The sequence below is a fragment of the Nycticebus coucang genome, chromosome 17 (assembly GCF_027406575.1).
Source record: "Nycticebus coucang isolate mNycCou1 chromosome 17, mNycCou1.pri, whole genome shotgun sequence".
NCBI classification, from domain to species: Eukaryota; Metazoa; Chordata; class Mammalia; order Primates; family Lorisidae; genus Nycticebus; species Nycticebus coucang.
The window spans coordinates 21,499,167-21,517,544 of NC_069796.1; the positions used below are offsets into that span (position 1 = coordinate 21,499,167).

Below are 18,378 nucleotides of genomic sequence, written 5' to 3' on the forward strand. Positions count from 1 at the left end.
GTTTTTTATATGAATAGATATTCCAGAAAAACACAGAGTATAAGTTTTGATCCAGAGATGGTTGATTTTCCAGTTTCTTTTGTTCTGTTGTTCCTTTTGTGCTTTTAGTCACATTATCAGAAATTATATTCCTTTTTTTCAAATCATGTTCAACCAAATTATATTGGCTTTCTTCACATATTCTTTACTGTTTTAAATAACCCTTTTCAGCATTCAACTTTTAGTGCGGGTCTGTGGATTTCTTGCAAGACAGTCTGTAAAGCCCTGTGAAACCATAATAGATGTTTGAATTCCACGAGCATTACAGTTTTCACCAAGGCACAGGTGGACGTGTCTTGGGCATGGGGTCACATGCAGAAAGAAGGTTGCATGGTGCGGTAGGTTCTTCAGAAGCACATCTGAATTTTAATTTTGAGGCGGCCATCATCTTTCTTGCATCTGTTCATTTGCTGGCTTTTTAAAAAAAAAAAAAAGTGTTCCTTTGCTAACCTGACTTAGGCTCATTTTGTGAAATTGCGCCCAAGTGCCGGGACGTGGCTAAGAAGAAGACAGGACCACAGAGCATCTGTGAGCTAGTGGGTTTGGGTCCCGGAGGACAGTGACACTGCAGCCCACTTACTGTAGTGAGGAGTTATTGATTTTTCTCCCTCCCAGTTCTTAGCTGCACCTCTGAAGTAGATACAGTGTAAAGACTCTTTCTTGGTGAAGAGAGGAAAAACTGTTGTGGTGAACTTTGTCACCCTAACAATTGGACATTTAAAACCAAACTAAGTAGAATGGGGAAAGAGTGTAAAGGACTCTTGTAAAACCCCTGACTTAGTTCAGTAACCTGGCTTTTGTGACAGAGAAGTTCCCTGCGGTTTAAAACAACCTTGATAGACAATGAGAAGAAATGTGTGTGTGTGTAATGTTTTGAAAAGAGAATAAAAGGATCAAATCAGTGAAAAAACAACACAGCTTTGTGCAGGGATCTTGGAAGGTTAGCCAAATGGTCTTGTCCAAGTTTTCAACAAGCTGTTCCATTCCTGTTATAATTGGCTGCCGGGTAGGTTTGGACCTAACTAGAATGCCAGCGTTCGATCTCACCGTGTCCTCGGTGGAGATGTGTCACCGTGTATGCGCGCTGTAGTGACAATTTTCTAAAATGGAAACTCGTGGGAAATCATTACGGTGTTTATACGTCTCCCTTGTCGGGCAGCGTTATCCTGTGATATTTTACCAGTGTTTTCTACCGCATGATGGCATCTTGCGAAGGTTAAGGCAGAACAAGTCCCTCTGTAATTTTGTGACCACATTTTACTTACTGAAGAAGAAAAGATAACTGACAATTAAGTATTTGGGATGTCACAAAAAGAACATGTGCAACTAATCAATGGTCTCCTTTGGGAACATGATTTTATAAAGCTGATAAGGTAGAAAAATTGGGATTTTGTGATTTGTGTTACATGATGATAATTGCACCTTTTCAATAAAAAAGACATTTCTCCTGCAGTAAACATTGAGTTTACATGGGGTGCTGGTAGGTGCTGTTGTTTTTCTGTCCCATTCAGGCCATTTTTTGTAAATGGTTTCATTGAGTATAAGATTCTTTTCCATTTGGCTTTTAGAAGGAGCATCTAGCCTATTTAAGGGAAATCATTTATTCTTATGAAAGTGAGTAACGTGGTATAAAAAAAATCATTATTTTTGTTTTTTACAAAATACACTCCATTGCCTACTTTTAATATTTATCGTAGTTGGATGTAAGCAATACCAAAGTAAATCACACAGTGTATCACACACTTGGTCCAGTTCTTTGATTTAACATCATTTCCTTTGAGCATCTTAATAATAACGTGTGTTTTAGTCTACATACAATCCTAAGTGACAGGCTGGTGGAAATATCCTGAGTGCATTTTTTCTGTTAATTCTGTGGCATCTCTAACCTACAGGTGTATTAAAGAGCCTATCATATTTAGATGCTCTTTGATGCCACCTCTTCCCACACATGTGACATTTTGATAATTTTATTGTGCAGGCTTCAATGTAGAGATAGACTCCTTTCCAGCTGTTAAGACAGTACTTTCTTCTCATTTCAGCAGCTTTGAAAACGCTGGCTAACCAGCCACCATCTTTCTTAACAGAAATGTTAGTTAGACGAAAGATCTGCTCTTCCCTCGTCCCTCCACCACCACCCTCCATGCTTGGAACCCGCTGTCGCATGACCTCTTTTTATGGAAAGTGTTTTTGAAATCTTTTCATTGCTTACCTCTACCTCTTCCTAGGTTTATTCTTATTTCTCTTTTGGGATGGGGGGCTCGATAACATTGCAGCAGGTGGGGTAAGAGGACTGTTGAGTTTATTTGACACCTTGTGTGGTACCTCTGGAGACCCCCACCCTTGTTGTAAACAGCCACTCTCCATCTTGCATGGATAATTCTGCCTCCTACCGTGTTTCACTCAGTACATACACCTATAAAATGTCATGAGATTTATTTCCAGCGTTTTCTCTAACTTGTCGTGTTCATTTTGAACTCTGATATTTTACTGCCTCAAGTAGTTGCTGAGCTGTGTGTGCCATTTGCATTTAGGAACAAGTTGAGCAGTACCAGAAGTCAGGCCCAGAGTCATCAGGCAGACAACAGGGAGCGTGGGGCCCAGCTCAGAACACTGCTGCATTCCGGGCGTGGCACGTAGGTGCTTTATTCACCAGCTCTGCTATCACCCAGCGGCACTAGAGTTAAAAACCATATTTTCCCTAGTATTTTGTTAGCTTTGGGAACCGTCCACACCACTGATTATTGCATTATCTAACGATGTAAAGAGAACACAGGAGCCAAGAATATGAATGACCTCCTAGAATTAGTTTTGATCTCATCAGAAAATAGGTTCTGATCTCATCAGAAGGAATCCTTTACCATGGTAATGTCACTGCCAGACAGATATTCCACCTCAGCCCAGACCCACAAGCATTAATGAATTCTAGTAACAAGGCAACACACCCTCCAGCAGGCCCTAATTGACAAAGAGGGAGAAAGTGGTACAAGCAGGCCAGCATGTCCTCTGGGGAGCTGCCATACACACAGCCCAGCCATGCACTCGGTGGTGGTGCCATGTCTGAGCTAAAGTAGGTGTCCTCAGCTGGACTGTCAGGAGTCTGTGAACCTCATGCCACTGAGAGCACAGTGATCTGTCTGCGTATTTTGTAGCAAGCAAGATACTCAGGGTTTTTTGGGGGGATTTTTGTTTTGTTTTGTTTTGTTTTAAGATACATAGTCACACTCCATAGCCCAGGCTAGAATGCCTGGCCATAGCCAGTCTCACAGCAACCTCAAACTCCTGGGCTCAAGTGATCCTCCTGCTTCAGCCTTTTAAGTAGCTGGGACTAGAAAACCACATGCCACCCTGCCTAGCTAATTTTTCTATTTTTAGTAGACACGGGGGTCTCACTCTTGCTCAGGCTGGTCTCAAACTTCTGACCTCAAATGATCCTCCTACCTTGTCCTTCCAGAGTGCTGGGATTAGAGCACCATGCCCTACCCAACATATGCAGCTTTTATATGATTTTCAAAAAGATCCCTGAAACTATAGAGGGCTAAGAAGCTCTGTTCACCAGAGAGGCAATAATCTAAACTTCCTGAGTGAATGAAATAGGTTGCTGGGAATTGATACAACAAAAGTGCTCAAAGGAAAGAGAAGTTACATCTGTTGGATGCTAATCATAGGACAGAGACTCTTGGAGACATCTCGTTTAATCCTCACGACAAACCTTTAAAGAATTAGACAGGGAAGGCACCGAGCCCAGGTCTTTCTCTAAAGCCCACGTGCTCCTATACCACAGAGCCTCTGTAAGAATGAAAACGACTGACCATTGAAAATGAATCGGAAATGAAGATAAGCAATCTCAGACCAGGGGGAAGTAGGATTCGATATTCAAAACTGTGGTTTTGTTTTTAAAAATTAAGAGCTTCAGACAAGAGTCCAAGTGTATATGGAGTGATCCAGGGAGCAGCTTTAAGAAGGGACATTTCCTCCTGCATGAAAGCTTTTCAAGAAATGGAAGAAGATGAAGATGAAGGGTCATGAGGCCCCACTTCACTGCACAGCTTCTGGTGAATGAGATCACATGTTTATGAACAGGAAGATTTGGTTGAACTAATTTAATTCCTCTTTTGTATCTGCACTAATTGATGAGTCATTTCACTTGTTCACAGTATATTAAATCAGGTAAATGCTACTGTGTTACCTTTCATCTCTGTTTGCACTCAAGTGTTAATTCCTTTCTTATAAGCTTTTGAAAGAGAGTTTAGGAAATAGTCCAGTCCACGAAACTGCAGGTTTAACTAACTCCCAGTGCTGCCTTCTTTACAACTAAATCCTAAAGTACATATTGGTCATCATTTTATGGAAAATATTATTTGAGAATATTCAGTGAAAATTTAGCAAAAATCAATACAGATTTCTGGAGTTTTCTATATTCCTTTTTGCCAGTATACTTTACCTAAAGCAGTGTGATCTTATGTTTGGAGAACTCTGTTTGGGGAGGCTGAGCAGGATTAATTCCTGTCCCCATGTTGCAGTGTAAACAGCTTTTTGCCTGTCTTTTGTCATTAATGATCATGCCGTAGATGTAGCCAGTGCATCGTAAGCCAATCTGTCAAGGCAAATAAACAATTCACCTTGTTAAAATTCCCTAAATCTTGCATTAATAAAACCAAAGTAACCCCCTGAACACTCAAGAGATGTCTCCCTCCATACTGCCGTGATGGATGACATGTCCAAAGATCCTGGAAATTAAGTAGTTCAGGTCATTAAAAGTGTCCCACGCTTGTTATTGATTTAATTTATTTTAAAAAGGTGGGGGTGGAGATAAGAATGTTATACCCTCCCCCATTTTTTTTTTTTAATCTGGAAAGTACCACTTGTACAGATAATTAAAACTATTGCCTGGGGGAACAGGTCTATATTTGTTACAACATTAAGCTTTATTATTCAAATAAGTATTAAGCAGATACCTAGAAAAAACTCAGTAATCATTAAAACTTGTATCACAGCAAAAATACCTTGGAGTTTTACGTGTGTGATGATTCTTAGAACTTTCTGAGTTCTGGACACTGAAACCATGAGCTTTGGTCACCCAAAACATTTCCTTGAGTAGGTAAAAATTTAGATAAAGGTGAAACAATGTCAGGAAATTTAACTGAAAGCGTAATGAAATGACACCTGGGGCAGAGATGTTTAGTTTCTCTCATTTTTTAAACTTTTCATTGTTCTATTTTTATGATCAGGAGAAAAGTAAACATAGACACACGGGGGGAAGTGAGTCTATGTTTACTTTTCTTGGTGGATAAGGAAATACTAGAGAGTGGTAGAGACCTATGTCACTATATTCCAAGGCAAGTTTAAGTTGTTGTTTTGTGTGTGTATTTATTTGTTCATCACTAGTTTTCTCCACCAGCCCATGTTCCAATGGACCAGTAATACTCATTGCCCTATCCAGCCCCTAACATAATAGATGCCCAGTAAATGGTTAATCAATGAATAGCGTATAACCCCCACATGGCTTCTCTTTTTATTCCTTAAGCTTCAGTAGGTACAGTGGGCTGTAGAAGGAACACTAGCAGCCCCCTAGAGCGCTGGCTGTCCAGATGACCCTCCCTAGGACAGAAGGGCAAGAGGGCTGCGCATATGTGTAGAACGGAGGGCAGCCTGGGAGGAGTGGCAACCTTTGCAGCCACTCAGCTAGCCCAATTGTATGTCCCGAACCAAGTGACATTATTCCAAAATCTGGTGAGAAATGGGGCAATTCAGTATGTAAGCTATGGCTAAATGGGAGATTTCCCGTGGAGCTAAGTATGAGGTGCAGAACATTTGACCGTATCCATCAGCTTACACAGTATTCCTCATCAGCTGCGTGAATGGTGTCTCCCTTTCAATTCTCTTTGTTCTTCCCAACAACATGTGTTCATTGGACAAAACTTACCCCTTGTTAGGTTATGAAAAGTGACCCTTAAGAATAGTTATGTTAAGGGCAGCGCCTGTGGCTCAAAGGAGTAGGGTGCCGGCCCCATACGCCGGAGGTGGCGGGTTCAAACCCCTCCCCAGCCAAAAACTGCAAAAAAAAAAAGAAACGTTAATTTCAGAGATTATTACATATATATAGTCTTTGATGTTTTTCTCATGTTCTCTTTAGAAAAAAGGGGAGAGGGCAGCAGCAACTGAGCCATCCGTTCACACACTCCGGCAGACTTTTGAAAATACATAGATACAAAGACAGACTCTGTAATTCTCCACCAGCTTACTCTTTGAAATTGCATAATTTGGATCTCTGAGTACTGACATGGTTATGCCATTATGCCAGCTATTTAGCAAAGCCCTCTAAATGGAAGAACTTTATAGATTTTTTTTTTCAGTATATACGCTGATTTACACTTAGCAGTGAAGTTGTTACTGACCCTGTAAGTGGAGCTGTCCAAAATGGCAATAAATGTCAGTTGATCCTAATGCAGAAACAGGTGATAGCTGAGGGGTTTTGACTAAATCTTCCAGTTGGAAAAACCATTTACAGTATTTCCTAATCAGTAGCGGTATCCTGTGGAGTCACGTGCACACACACCCCCAGACCACTTCATCACTCAGTAAGGAAAATTTATATAGCTTAGCAGTATTATTGCTGTTTCCAGGTTTTGAAATGTTCACTCTGCTTAGACTCTTCATGAAGGCAGGGACCACTGTCGTGTCCCCTAGTGTGCATCTGCCATGCTGTAGGTGCTCTGTAAGTGCTGGTTGAATGAAAGATCAGATGAAATGCAGCATTTGCTGGCACTGCACAGCCTGAGTTCTTGGTGGGCGACATGGGGACCACCCCTCATATTGATTGTGAGGAGTGTTGTTGGCAAGAACTTTGATGGACGGTTATGACTTTTCGAAATAGTTCGTTTGATTGATTGCCTAGCAAACTTTCACTCCAGTTTCTAATTCTGTTTTCTGCTTTCACAGGCTGTCATTTTAGAAAATGAAGAACTTCCCAAACTGTTTCTTGATTTTCTAAACGTGCGACACTTGCCCTCTCTACCAAAGGCAGAAAGTTGTGGGTAAGAATGTGGTTTACACATTGGGTGCGTATTTTAAGTTACTCGCCAGTAACTGATTGGCCTGACAAATAGCCCAGGGTGGTGCCAGAAGGGCCAGCCTGGCCATGCCCACTCCTTTGGGTCAGGAAAGCACTTGCTCGCCCCCTGCTTGTGGTCAGAGGAATTCCTTTGAAGTCCTTATCCCCTTCTTGGCCAAGTAGCCGACCAAGGCTTAGTAGCTCTTGTTTAAACTTAAAGAATCAACCTTTTAAATTATTCTGTTATATAGAATGATGTTATGTGGTGGGATTTATGAACCTAGATGGCCTGTTTAGAGTCTAATTTTTTTATTTGTGGATACTCAAGCAAAGTCCATGTCCTCTTGGTACAGATACTCATATAATTTTAAAGCTATAAATGACCTTACAGACGATTTGATACAACTCCCCTCATTTTGTAGTTGAGCAGAGACACAGGAATTAAGAGTTTCCTGAGATGCCTTGCCTCGTAGCTGGCAGAGCCCAGGCCTTCCAACAAGAGCCTCCTTCCTCCACTGCCTTCCCTCAGGAACTTCTGGTGGCGGGGGTGCTAGACAGTCAGTCCTAAACTGTGAGGAACCAGAGGTTTGACAGCACCAGCAATCAGGAAAAGTCCACCCGCAGGATTTACTCTGAAACAAGCCACTTGCCTAGCTATGGGCGCACAACTTGGGCTGAGCTAGTCTCAGAGACAGCATCCGTGACTTAGTAAATCCACGTACAGAAAGTCAAGTCACCCCAAGCTCTCTGAAAATCCAAGCAGGGCAGAGCATGTGACCATCTGCTGTGAGCACCTGTCAGCTCCTCTCCAGCGCTGTTTACTCAGGGTCATGATGTCGTACTCATCCCAGGCCAGCATTGTACACTACACTTACTGAATAATCCTCAGGGTTGGCCTGTTCTGCTCCTGCTTGTGTGCATTGGCTGGGAGGCTGGACTTCATACTTGTTCACGTGTTTTTAGAAGAAATATTAGCAATGGCAGTGAAATCTTTTCTCCTAATAGTAGTAAGAAAACATTAGGATTTCTAAGTGATCTTCAGGAAAATGGAAATCAAAGAGTATCCCAGTCTAAGTATTCCTTAGGGCGAGGTCTGTGTAGCAGTCACTGTGTGACTCAGTGAAAACTCACAACTGCTTTTTTTTTTTTTTCCAATGTTTCACAATTCAGTGCTCGAAGATAGTGGCTATATTTTTCTTAGTTGGCATAAGTACTGACCCAGCTGATGTGTTTTTTTTTTTTTCTTTTTCTTTCCTTTAACAAAAATTTTTAGATCTTTTGATGAGACAGAATCTGAAGAGTCAAGGTAAGAACTAATACTAGTCAATCCAGAGATACCCTGACTGGGAATAGGACGGTGGTTTTGCTAAATGTTTAATCACCCATTGTATAAGTCTTTCAGGTCAGGTTTTTCTTGAAAACATTTGTTAGGAAATTGGTTTTAAGATTATAAATATTTGATAGGGTCTTACAGGAGTAACCACTTATAGTTAGGCGGGAAGGTTTTAGAGCCTTGCATTCTTTTATACAAGTAATAAGAATGTTTTATCCATAATCATATTACAAGATTTTTTTAAGAAAGCACTTTTCAGCCATGATTTATTGCCCAGATTTTGTATCTGCTTCATATTCCACAAAGAAATGTTCAGAAGATGAGTGCAGAGCTAGTTTTCTCCCTCTAACTCGGTTTTCTGTTATTCACCCAAACCTCGAGACATCCCCGCACAGCAGTTTGATCCCCTCAAAGCTAGTTTGTAGTGTTTTCTGTTTACCATCGTCCCCTGATGCTGACATGACTGTTCTTGACCTTTCCAGCAAACTGTCCCACCAGCCCGTGCTGCTGTTCCTCAGGGATCCATACGTCTTGCCTGCAGCCAGCGGTAATCAAACCTGTCATCTGCTAACAGCTCTTTACTGATCTGACCCTGCACCACATAAACCATGGTTTTAATACAGGTCTAACAGAGTGACATTGGTCCAGGGCTTAATAATCTGCCAATAAACCAGTGCTCTTGGTGTAAGAGACATTTAGAATTTTAATTGGGGCCAGCCTTTCAGGAGGAAATGTAATTTTTCTTTTTCTCTTACTAGTCTATTTTGAATTAGAGTAATAAGGGGAAAGTATTTAAGGTCTTTACTTTTTTTCATTGTGTTATTTGCCCTCTGCTTGTTTTTTTCCAGATGCCACGAGTCAAATTTGAGATTCTAATCCTTTTTTGAAAAGCCCAGTTCAAAAGCTGTGTAGATACATTGCTGGTGTATTTCACCTTCCATTTAGATTACAATGTCTCTAATGGTCACCTGTGTATTTTTTAAAGTTGTATATTTTAAATACAATTAATTGATTTAACTATAACTATGATCAATATTTTTACCTGAGTCCTTTCTTTGTGCCAAGAAATTCCGATTCCTCTGAGCCGCTCTTTGTGAGTGGATTCTCAGACATCATCTTGTTTAATTGTCTTAACAATCTCATGAACTAGACTAGCAGGTATTATCATTGGCTGAATATGAAAATCAGGACTCAGGGAGGTCCCTGACTCGTCCAGTGTCAGATGGCTGATGGCTGGACCCCTTTTGTTATCTGAGTTCTCCCACTGTGCTCTTCCCATATATAGTACATTTTCGGCCTTGTGTCTGAGAGTCACTACATAACATAGCGACTAGATATCAATGCATAGAGGACCCATCGAAACCACTCCTAATTTCTGATAATAAAGCCTTATTGCTGGCAAGAAAATGGGGACTGCTCTCCGAGAGAAGATGCAAGTACTCAGAGCACCCGGTTCGCTATCAGTGTAAAGAAGGTTGGCCAGGACACAGCCCTCCTCTGTCGGGGAACCCTTCCTAACACCCTGATCAGAGAGAACAACTACCACACCTGTGTAAGAGTGTGATCTCATAGTGTTTTTCCTATAACGTCTCTGCAATGAAGACTGTTATATTGAACACATATCCATGATGCAACCTAGTCTGGATTAAATAGGCTATGTAAAGTACTATCTTTTAAAAATGGAGATATTTCATGCAACTTATTGAAATTCCTGAAGGAGTATAGAGGATGCAGTGATCACTGTAGACAAGAACTACCAGGATATCTGATGGAAGAGAGAAGATATTTTATGATCCTCAGTCCAGTTTTTCCAGGTTATTGGTCAGCACCTACCGTGTGCTACGCACCTGGCTTGCAACAAAGAACAGGTGGAAATTTCTGGGAAGGACTGTCAGACGTAAATGTCTTGAGCTAGAAAGAGTAAGAAGTAGGTATCATTCCTTGGTAGCATGGCAGCATGGATGGAGACTTGCAAGGTAAGGGGATTCCTGTTTGAAAGTAAGCTGAAATCACGGGTTTGGTAGCTAGAAGGAAACAGGTCCACGCAAGCCAGTCTATTTTCTTGGAATTTTGACCAACCCAGTTTCATGGATCAGGTTATGTTATACTAATGATGTATTCTTGCAAATATTTAACATCGAATTCAGAGAGAAACTTTATTTTTACTATATTTTTATGTTATGATGCCTCTTAGTAAGATGTTCAAGTTATTCCAGAGATACTAAATATATCTTCGTGGATATACTGAACCCCCCCAAAGTCAAGAGTGTTTGTCTTTAAAGATCTGACAATTAAATATTATCTTCTTGGAAAATGCTAATAATTGAACATTATCCTCTTAGCTTTTAACATCAGAAGTCAGAAGAGTATTCTCTATTCTATTTTTTTTTTTTTTCGTTTTTGAGACAGAGTATCACTTTGTTGCTCTGGGTAGAGTGCTGTGGTCTCATAGCTCACAGCAACCTCAAACTCTTGGCTCAAGTGATTGACCTGCCTCAGCCTCCCGAGACTACAGGCACCCACCACAACGCCCGGGCTCTCACTCTTGCTCAAGCTGGTCTTGAACTCCTGAGCTCAGGCAATCCACCGGTCTCAGCCTCCCAGCGTGCTAGGATTACAGGCATGAGCCACCTAGGAGAATACTCTCTTAACATTGAAAAGCATGTATGTTTTTAGATGTTCTGGGAAATTCAAAACAACTCTTGTCAAGGTCCCAGTGACCTCAGGGTGGCCAAATGCTATGGATGTTTTTCGGGCCTCACCTCGCTTGGCCTCTCTTCAGCTCTAGTTGTGTTGACCACTCTCGTCTCCTTCAAACACCATCTCCCTTGGCCTTCTCACTTTCCCTCCAATCTCTGGCAGCTCGCCTGACGGCTGTCACAGCTTTCTCCTCTTCTCACTATGCTTCTTTCAAATCTCTTCCTTGTTCTGGCTGTGACTCCCCAGGTATACAGCAGAATCACGATACTGTATTTCCATCTCAACCCTCCCCTGTGGGCCCCAGACTCTTACTGTGGTTTCCAAAGTCCTCTGTGGCCAGTTCTGGGCTTGTGTTTCAGCTGGAACCCCCCCACACTTCCCCCTAGCTAAGCTGGAATTCCTTCTGGGCCTCAGATGTGCTAACCTCTCCCCCTCGACCCCAGGGCTCCTGCTGTGTCCCCACCTTGAACCTTCTCGTCTCAGCACTGAGGCTCTCTGCCCTACCAGGTCTTGTGCTGTGCGCCACAGCTCCAGGGAGCTCGGTGACCACTCCCTCTCCAGTAGCCTCTGTGAGTCCCTCCACCTGTTCACAGCACGTGTTTATTAAATAAATGAAAACCAACAAAAATAGCAACAAAACTTACCCTGATCACATTCCTTCTTGTCACCTTTTAGGGAGAATCAAAGGCAAGAACAGTTTCCTGAGTAATTCAAGCAGTAACGGACATTGGATTAAATCATGCATATGATGAGGCCAAAATCCAAAGCTGAAAGTAGCACAGATGAGGGAAAAAGCCGAAGCCTTGCTCACCTCACCGTTGTTCCCTAGCTGGAACAACATTTTATAACAGTGTTATAAAATCCCTCCATCCCAGTCACTTTTATCAGAATGCCTTTATTGTTTCCTTCATAGTAATGATCACAAACTGTCTTGTGCGCCCTCGCTCGCTTGCTCTCTCTCATATTTACCCTCTAAATCTCAGCATCAAGTGTGTGCTCAGCCCGTGGCAGACAGCACGTCCAGGTCCTGAGCACTCGCTTTCTGTCTGCTGAGCCGCCCTTCTCCGATCCCCTCCCAGCCAGCTGTCAAGTCCCTTCATTCACGTCTCTGCCCGAGAGCACCTCCACACAGGCTCTCCCCTCACTGTCCTGCCCCTGTCCCTCCCTAGCCCTGTGCCCTGCTCTTTTTCCCTTCCCATGTCACCACTGGACATTTACCAGTGCTGCAAAATTACCCGTAGTATTTAATGTTATTTTCCTTTTGGTCCTTTTCTGCTGAACTTACATCAAATCCATTTCTGCTAAATATGTTTATGATATAATTTCACTGACTTCAAATAGACTTACATTTTATATGGCAAAGGATAAAGGCACATGCACTCCTTGTGCATGTCATATGTTCTATTGGGTATTTTATTGAAAATTTATCAATGGTTCTATTCATGTCTATTGATTTTAATATGCTTCTTTGTGGAAGAAATACATTTAAGATGAAAATTAGCCAAATCATTGCTTTTGATTGGGTTTGAAATATGTTTTATGAAAAACTGTGTCACTTCATGTTGGGGAAAGGTAAACACTAAGAAATCAGGTGTCAGCAACCAAAAATAACTGGGTACTCCTGTACTGGAGGTGTTTTTAAACATACTTTGTTTCTCAAGGAGGCCCCAAGGACACACCTGCAGGTTGCTCCCCATGGTGACTCAGCTCTTAGGAATTTATAGAAACTTAACTTCCTGGGACCTGGAAACTAAGGCTTGCTTCCACTTCTATAAAAGCTGGAACCCACTTCTCCAGCTTGATTCAAACTGACAAATGAGAAAGGTACCCATGGGCTGGTATATTTGACTGGAGATAAAAAGGGAAGACTGAGCCAGTCGAGAAGCTCGGCCATTTTAGACTCTAGTCTGCCTTCTCTCTGCCACTGAGCCCTTCCTTTAAAAATAAAATAAAATAAAACATACTTTGTTCATTTGCTTGTCTCCCTGACTTGCATATGAGTTATGTTCCATGGCATGGACTGAGATGGTTATTTACTTACATTTCTAGTAATTAGTATTTGGTTTATAATAATAGCTGGCACTTACTGGGCCACACTCAAATCTCAGCACTTTGTCTCCCTCATCATCTTCACAGCTCCAAGGTAGGCATGATTGTGGAATCCATTTCCCAGTTGAGGAGAGAGAGGCACAGAGAAGTAACTCACCTGTGGTCACACTGTTATCAAGTGGCTGATCCAGGACCCAGGGGTAAACTTATAACCACACCCAGGTGTTATTTGGCTTCCCGTTTGTTGAGTCGTGAGACTGCCTCAAGCTCAACAAGTCCAAACCTGGGCCGTCTTCAGTTTTACTCTCATCCCAGGTCTTCCACCCCCTTCTCCTGGTGATGTGAGCCAGAAACCCAGCGGGCATCCTTGACTTCTCCTTTCCCCTCACTGACACATCTGATCTGTCAGTCAGTCATGTCTTTTAGTTCTGGAAAACTCCTCCACCTCTCCTCCCTTCTGCCACCACGATCTTGTTCAGGCCACTGTCTTTTCCCTCTTGAACTACTACAGCAGACTCTGAACTGATCTTGTCTCTACGTTGAACTTAGTCCAGTTGACAGCCAGAATCTTCTTTTCAGAACACAATTCCGTCCTGTCTCAAGTCTGCTTTAAAATCCTTCAAGAGCTTCTCATTGCGTTTCAGATGAAGAATTCCTGTCCATTCTTCTCAGGAGTGACTTGGGGCCTATCCCCCAGCTCCTCACCCATGTTCCTCTTGCTACACTGGCTTCCATCCAGGTCTCTTCTCCTGCCACAGACTTCCCACCTGGTTAGTGCCCTCTGCCTGCACCCCTGCGAGCCTTCCTGCCTTCTCTGGTGAAGCCCAATGCTCTGTTAGCGGTTTTACATAGTAAGCACTCTATATGGAGTAGATGAACACATTATTTTGTCCTTGAGATATTGGACCACTCAATTTTCTTTATATAATACTATATTTATTTAAAATGCTTGGATTTAGCAGGATTCCTGTGTATAACTGTGTGCAGATTGATGTTTAGAAATTAAACTTATGAACATGAGACAGATTGCTTCCCACTGAAGTAACCCACTCACATTTTACCTGCTCTCGTAACTGGAACGTGGTACTATATGCTCTGCATTTCTGGCTTTCCTTTTTATCTCCTATAATAACATAGCTGATTTTTTGGGTTCGGCAGAATGGCTTTTGTCAGAAATCTGCCCTTTTAATTTCAGAAGACAGGCTCCCATCTCACTGCTCTCTAGAAGCTGGTGTAATAGAACAAGTATAGTGGAGACAACTGGGACTAAACGCTGCTGTAAACCACAGTGGAAAAACTGCAGCAAAGTATTCCCAGTAGAAATCTTGGAATTCCTTCAAGTATATTGAGATTTTGTTAGAAATTGAATTGCCAGTGTAATCCATCTTCCTTGTGAGAAAACATTCAGATAAAGAGCTGGGGCCTAGCAGCATTAACCATTAGAACATCCCTTAAATCAATAAGCTACAAATCTGGTGGTGCATTCCTGCAGTGCCCGGCGGTGTGCGCCAGCGGCTGCAGGCTGGCTCGGCATGACTGATAGCTCTCCTGAACAAGGCAGAGTGCTCACCCATGCAGATTCCTGTGCCGCCAAGGCCCTTGCCTTGTTAACTTTCTGCAAAATGCAATGATATTTTATTGTGGCCCATTAAGAAAAGCAGTTTCTCCTTTTTGTTTTTCAGATTTTCCGAATGTGGTTATTGAGGGAGTGCTCCATGGGATATTTTACCCTCATCTTCAGCCCAGGTAGAAATCCTACATGGCTAAAAGAAGCTGAGGCAAGTTTCGAAGACACAGCCAAGGAAATCGATACCTACCAAATTAACCGAAACTCTACAACCTAACAGCTCTAGCTAGTGGTAAAATTCAGTCCCAGCTTAATTCAGGGCAGGGACCTTTCCATTAGAATGGTGCTTTTAAAAATAGAAACTGAACCAGGGCAGTGGTCAGGTGAAGGCCAAGTGTTTAAGAAGTAGAATGTAGCTGCCAACGAACGTCCCACATTCAAAATTCTCAGCAATATTCTAGATGTGATGGATGAAGAATCCTGAGCTCACCAATAAGCTTGGCTCTACTCCTCTCCTCCACAAGCCCCAATTCCTCTTCTCTGAGGAACTTCCAGTCTCACAGGCCCTGGAACCTATGCTCCCACCGACTACACAAAGACCCCCTCTACATCTAGGAATGCCTCTCTTCTTTGATTCCCTGGATAGTGCCTTTTGAGCAAAGGCCAAGGAATTACTGTGCCTGGCATTGCCCCTCCCCCCCCGAAATTTCCCAAGACTATAAACACAGACTGAATTTAGTTAGGATGGAAACATTTTTGGGGGAGGGAGGGATGTGGATAGCCTCACAAGGGGTCTAAATCTTTGGGTAGGCATTACAGCTTTGCGGGGGCAGTTTGGAAAGAACAAAATGGTGTCTTAAAAATGGGAGGGTGTTTTGATAAAATAAAATTAATGCAGCTGCCAACTTAGAAACCAATGAAAAGAAAACTGTGGCAGATTCCTGGGAGGACCGAGTGTCGCAAAACAAAGTCACCCTCGGCTCCATTCGCACCATTTGCTAATTGAAAATCATATCCTGAATCCTACTGAGACTGATCACCTTTGGTAGCTTTTTTGTTCAGATCTTAATGACACACTAATCTTTTCACCGTGAGGTTTTCTCAGCCGGTGATAGCATTCTGAAATGCCAGCACCAGGACAGTGTGACAGAAACACACTAAGCTGAATGTGAGGAAGGAATTAAACTGGAAATTAACTTATAATGATAATATTGTGGCATTGTAGTTTACATTACAGTGGAGTTGCATCATGTCCAGGGGGATTCACTTCTGATGTCAGCACAGAAGGTAGAACGGGCTGTTAGGATGACCCTGGAAAGCCCTCCAGAAAGGCGCCACGTCAGGATTCTGTACCGTGACCGCAGCCGGTTTTCACTCCAGTGTTGGAACAAAAGAGTGTTTTGTTCATTTGAAGACCAGATGAAGTTGTTAGTGTTTGTTTAGGGGCCATTTTGTATTAAAAGCATGTACCTTTGAACACTAGAATCATAGCCAGCCTGGCAAGATGCTTGCCCTGGGAGAGGAAGATGTGAAAGGACAATGAGTGAAGGGCCAGCGGCGGGGCGACTCCTGTCCGGGGAGTGAAGGGCCAGCAGCAGGGTGACACCTGCCTGGGTTTCCTCGAGAGCCTGCACTCATCAAGGAGGTAGTATAGCCACAGGATTGTGTGTTACTTTCCTTATCGGTTCCTTTTTACTGACCTCATGGATTTGATTAATGTACGCTGAGTATGTTTATGATATAACTCCACTGTGCAGAACAGAGACATTCATAATCTGAATAGGGAAGGTGCACACATACATACTACTGTGTATGTGCTGTATGTGGGCATTTCATAGAAAACCAATTAATAACTAGCTTATTTATGGTTAATAGATTTAATAAGTTTCTGTGCTGGAGAAAATATTTAAAATCAAAACTAATAACTACATCATGGTTTTTGATTTGGATCTAAATATACAGGCTTAAGCCCTACTGTACAGTGTTAAAAGAGATGTTTAATGATTGATTCTGTTATGACATGTTGGAAACAAGCAAGGACTGAATAATCAGGTTTCATCAACCAAAATGAACTGCCAGTCAAGCATTGGAGATATTTTTTAAATGTTTTTATGTTATTAGCTATTTTGAGTTAAATAAAAACAGGAAGAAGAAATATTTGAGTTTGTCTTCTGCTCCTGGCATTTTCCTGGAAACAGAGATTATGTCTGTCTCTCTATACACACAAATGCACGCGCGCACACACAGAACCCCGCACATGTACACATAGACATCTATCGCTAATCTGACAAGGTAAGTTATTAAACCACTTCGTCTATTACTAAGCCAATAGATACTCATTAAATACTTGATATTTTACCAGGATAAAAGAGTCTTTTGCAGTAGTACACAGCTCAAGAAGTCTTTTTTGAGAATTAATAGTGATTTTCACTTTTATATTTATTTAAATTTTAATATATAATTTTATGAGTCAGACTTATTGTAGGAACTAGAAAGCCTTGCAGGTCTTTTAAGTAGAAAGGGCTGTAACATCAGAAACTGAAGGCCTGTGGAACTTTTGGGAAGGGTGAGAGGAGTGAACTGCTTGGTGTCCAGAAATGAATTCCAGGGGTACCACAAGAACCTCGAGCACCAACCTGCCAGGGGAGCTACAACCTGTGCCTTAAGCAAGAATTCAGGGAGTCAGAAGGCTGCAAGTGGAGCTCTTGAGATAAAAACACACCACGGCTGCCATCCAGGGACCAGCACGTGGGGTCAGGAAGCAGCTGCTGTCTGCATGAGATGTGGAGATGCCAGGAGGTATCCACAAGGCACTGCCTTATGGCAGCACGCAGGAGCTGGTGACCCAGCACAGGAACAAAATGTCCTGTGGCCACCACCTATGTCACGCTTGCCTCTCAGCACCCACGGACTTACTCGCCGGCAACCACAGCCCAACGCAGCGGGAAGATAGTATTCACCCACTTCCATTCTCCACTCCGTATATCCCTTCAAAGTACATCCAGTTTGTAGAAACTTTTTCTCAATCCCCAGCTGCAGTGGAGTCTGGAAAGGAGCAGGTAGTCTTCTAGTCTCCGTAGCTCAGAAATGCAAGTTAAAATTTAACTTAATAAATAATAATAATAATATATAAAGGAAATTCTCCCATCTCATTTGTATACCCAGTTCCCCAATAGTAGCCATCCTCAATATTTTGAGGGATATTTCTCTACATGCAAGCAAATTTTATACATACATTCCATTTCCCTCTGTTTTCCAAAAATGGTAGCATATGGGACTCATTGTTTTCTACCTATTTAACAGTGTATCTTGGCAGTCTTTCCATGTTAGTACATAAAGGATGTTCCTCTTTTTTGCAGCTGCATGGATCTGCTATAATTTATATAACCAGCACCATATTAGTGGACATTTGTTTTCATTTTTCCATTATAAAAATTCCATAGACAATACCTTTTCTTGTGTATATATGTATCATCACAGATTTTATTAATTGCATAAAACTAGGTCAAAACCACAAAACATTTTATTAAAATAGTCTTGGATGTGTAAATGCACATTTATAGTATTTCAGAATATTTCATTCTTGGATTTCAGTGGCTGTGGCTGCCCCATGTTGCTGTGCAGGTTGTGCACTGCACA

General features: G+C 42.0%; 1 protein-coding gene across 2 annotated transcripts in view; it reads left to right on the forward strand.

Moving 5' to 3' along the window:
• SNX24 (sorting nexin 24) overlaps nt 1-16,904 on the forward strand; it is a 158,059-nt gene extending 141,155 nt beyond the window's left edge. For both annotated transcript variants that reach the window (XM_053566707.1, XM_053566708.1), the window contains 4 exons: nt 6,979-7,073; nt 8,364-8,396; nt 8,906-8,970; nt 14,855-16,904. In XM_053566707.1, the coding sequence (XP_053422682.1) occupies nt 6,979-7,073; nt 8,364-8,396; nt 8,906-8,970; nt 14,855-14,922 (261 nt within the window). In that variant the 3' untranslated portion in view covers nt 14,923-16,904. The remainder of the gene's footprint in view (nt 1-6,978; nt 7,074-8,363; nt 8,397-8,905; nt 8,971-14,854) is intronic.
• Nucleotides 16,905-18,378: the final 1,474 nt, after the last annotated feature.